We start from the raw sequence: 2788 nt of genomic DNA, 5'->3' as shown, positions 1-2788 counted from the left end.
GACATGAATACATGTACCTTAAAGGAGATAAAGGAGAAGCCACACCATGGCTCCAGCCAGCTGGCACACTACTTTGAAACCTCTCCTCCTTTAGTCAATGTTGGAATATAATTGATGATTATTTTTTTTTTCTTGTTTCTTGTGGTATTGTGGTCTTTCTCCTTAGAGGATAGTCATCCTTTTAAGTGGGATCCAACAACCTTTCTCAAAGGTTGGAAGTAAAAACGGAGCCCAAACTACTTTCAAATGATATTTAATATCAGGTTGTCAGGGTTTTGGAATAGGAAGGTTTTTGCATTAGGAGGTTACTTGCTTGGTTACATTATTTGATTTTGTGAAAAAAGATTTTTCTTTAGTGTCCACAGTATTTGTTAATTATTTATCAAGAGAAACTATTCCTTTGCCCTGATATTCATAGTTCATAGTTTCATAGTTTAGGAACGCAGGTAAGTGACAAACTTCCATGGAGCTCACATTCCAAAATCACTCTGAAAGATACCAGCCTTCCTCATCTCTTCAGAACCTTTTATGGAATCATAATTTCTGTAGAAATCTGCATATACTTTCTTTCCTGGTTCAGCCACAGCAAATTTAGAGAGAGCTGCAGCTTGCAGGGATACAGCGAACGCTCCAATAATACAAAATTGTGGGCACTTGGCCAAAAGGCCTCGCATGGGAGGTTTCGTCAAAGAACTGGAAGTCATGGTACGTATTCTCCTTGACAGCTCAACAAGGCCCTTCCAGACTGATGGAGAAATGGACCTGATTTTTGTGAAAATTTTATGTCCATTCCTAGGATATTTTCAATAACCAACACACATGCACAATAGTTGCCCTCAACATACTAGTTTCTCTTTCGCCTGTAATGTGTTAAGTTATGCTGCAACATGGTTTAAAAATGCCATCTGGGTATATTCAGTTTCACAGTTTATGTTTGGTCTAGGTTGTCATTTGTGATGTAAACATGAACAAATGACAGCTTTCACCTTGCTCAGTTTGAAGGGGCTATCTCTGAAGACCTGCGTTTCTCAAGGTGAGACACGTGTCCCTTTGCTGGTTCACAGTGTGATATGAGGTGGTATACAATGAACTTTTTAAAAGCATTTTATTAGTTATATATTTACTTAACATGTATTGGAAGAACTATTTCTAACATGCCAAATCTGTTATTTCGTAGGTATTATTCTTTAAGATGAACTAAAGAGAAAAGGAACGGACTTAAAGGGAAAATTTTAGAGTAAATATAAATATGCCTATTGGCCAATGCAACAAAAATTTTGAGGGAGATATGTGTGTAAATGTGTAAAAGGCTGTGTCATAAATGTGTAAAGTTTAGGACACACCAACATAGGATACCTTGAGACCCAGGAGCTTTGTTTTCCTTGGTCTATTGGTGGTTGTAGATAAGTGCCAAGAATCTTACTGCTCTTGTTCTGGTATGTTCTAGATTTGTCTTTTAAACCTCAAAATTTCCTGCCCACCCCTGGCTCCTGTTCTGGCTCTTCCCTGTCCTTGGAATGCCCTTTCCAATCCTCTGCAGCTCTCCTGTTTCTCCATTGTTCAAGGCCCATTTCAGGTAATATTCTTCTGTGAAGCCATTCCCACCCATGCAGTCTCATAGCGTTTGCTTTTTCTGTTACCCTGTCTCGCACTGAACTCTCCCCTCCTTGGCCCCTGGGACAGAGCTTGCTAACCTGTGTGATATGCTGGGTGTTGAGTGGCCTTGGTTTGTATGGGATGATCAGTCTGGGGGAAGGCAAAGGCAAAACCAATTCAAGCAAGCAACAGATCAAAGTAGGCTGAGAATTTATTAGCTCTGCTCATAAATATTCTTCCAAGTTGACCTACTATCCATCAGGCCAGCCAAGAAAGCTCACATTCTCTCGTATTATAAATTACATCATCAATCACCTAGGAACAATACTGTTCATTTTCAGGTGGCTTGCTTCTTCATTAGTCAAAATCCTAATTTCATTAATTTTTCTGAATTCTGGATTTCAAATTGTGAAGTCAAAGGATAGATGCATTTTTTAAATTTTGATGTTTTGCCAAGTTGTCCTTGAGGAAAGTTGCATAATTTATCTCTCACTACACACTTGCCGACATGCTTGCTTTAACTTTAGGTGTGCAGGTTAAAATAAGGGTATTTCATTGTTGTGTAAATCTGCTTTTTAAAAATTATAAGTCATGCTTATATTTTTAAATTATGAGTCATGTCTATATAATTATAAGAAGCTTTTCATGTTTGTCCTTTGCTTATTTTTCTTTTTGCTTTTCTTACTTCTTCCTTCCCTACTTCTCTCCCTCTTTCTTTCCATCTTTCTTGCTTTTCTCTTTTCTTTTCTTTTTTTCCTACTGATTTATGAGATCCTTTTGTACCAAGCAGCATGTATTGGAAAAGTTTTACTCAAGTTTGTCTTTTTACTTTATTTGTAATGTTTTTTTCCTGCAGAATTTAAAAATTTTGAGACAAATTCAATAGGTCAATCTTTTTTTTCATTTATGGTTTCTGGGTTTTATGGTTTTCTTAAAAATAGCTTCCCCATAGAATTTTTTTTAATCTGCACATTTTGAAACTCAGATTTCTAATTTTCCAAAGGATGGTCTATATTTGTTCTGTCTCAGCGGCGCGCAGCGGCACCAGCAGCCCACGCAGCTCCCGGGCGCGGGGCGGGGCCTCTCCTGGCCTCCGGGCGGCCTCACGTCTCCCCCGCGCTTTCCTTCTGTGCAGCTTGGCTTTGGCTTCAGCTCCTGAGCCCTGACTCAGTCCTTACTTGTTTGGATGTCT

General features: G+C 38.8%; 1 protein-coding gene across 1 annotated transcript; it reads right to left on the bottom strand.

Moving 5' to 3' along the window:
* Window positions 1–470: 470 nt before the first annotated feature.
* Window positions 471–704, bottom strand: LOC123616467 (cytochrome c oxidase subunit 6C-like). Its single transcript, XM_045515690.1, has one exon. It carries the CDS (start codon window positions 702–704, stop codon window positions 471–473), a length of 234 nt encoding a protein of 77 aa, XP_045371646.1.
* Between the last annotated feature and the right edge of the window lie 2084 nt (window positions 705–2788).

The sequence above is a fragment of the Camelus bactrianus genome, chromosome 2 (assembly GCF_048773025.1).
Source record: "Camelus bactrianus isolate YW-2024 breed Bactrian camel chromosome 2, ASM4877302v1, whole genome shotgun sequence".
Taxonomy (NCBI): domain Eukaryota; kingdom Metazoa; phylum Chordata; class Mammalia; order Artiodactyla; family Camelidae; genus Camelus; species Camelus bactrianus.
Note: the sequence above shows the minus strand (reverse complement) of the source record. Positions and strands in the feature narration are given on the sequence as shown.

Coding starts and splice junctions, on each gene's coding strand:
- LOC123616467 (XM_045515690.1), bottom strand. CDS start 704: ATGACTTCCAGTTCTTTGACGAAACCTCCCATGCGAGGCCTTTTGGCC.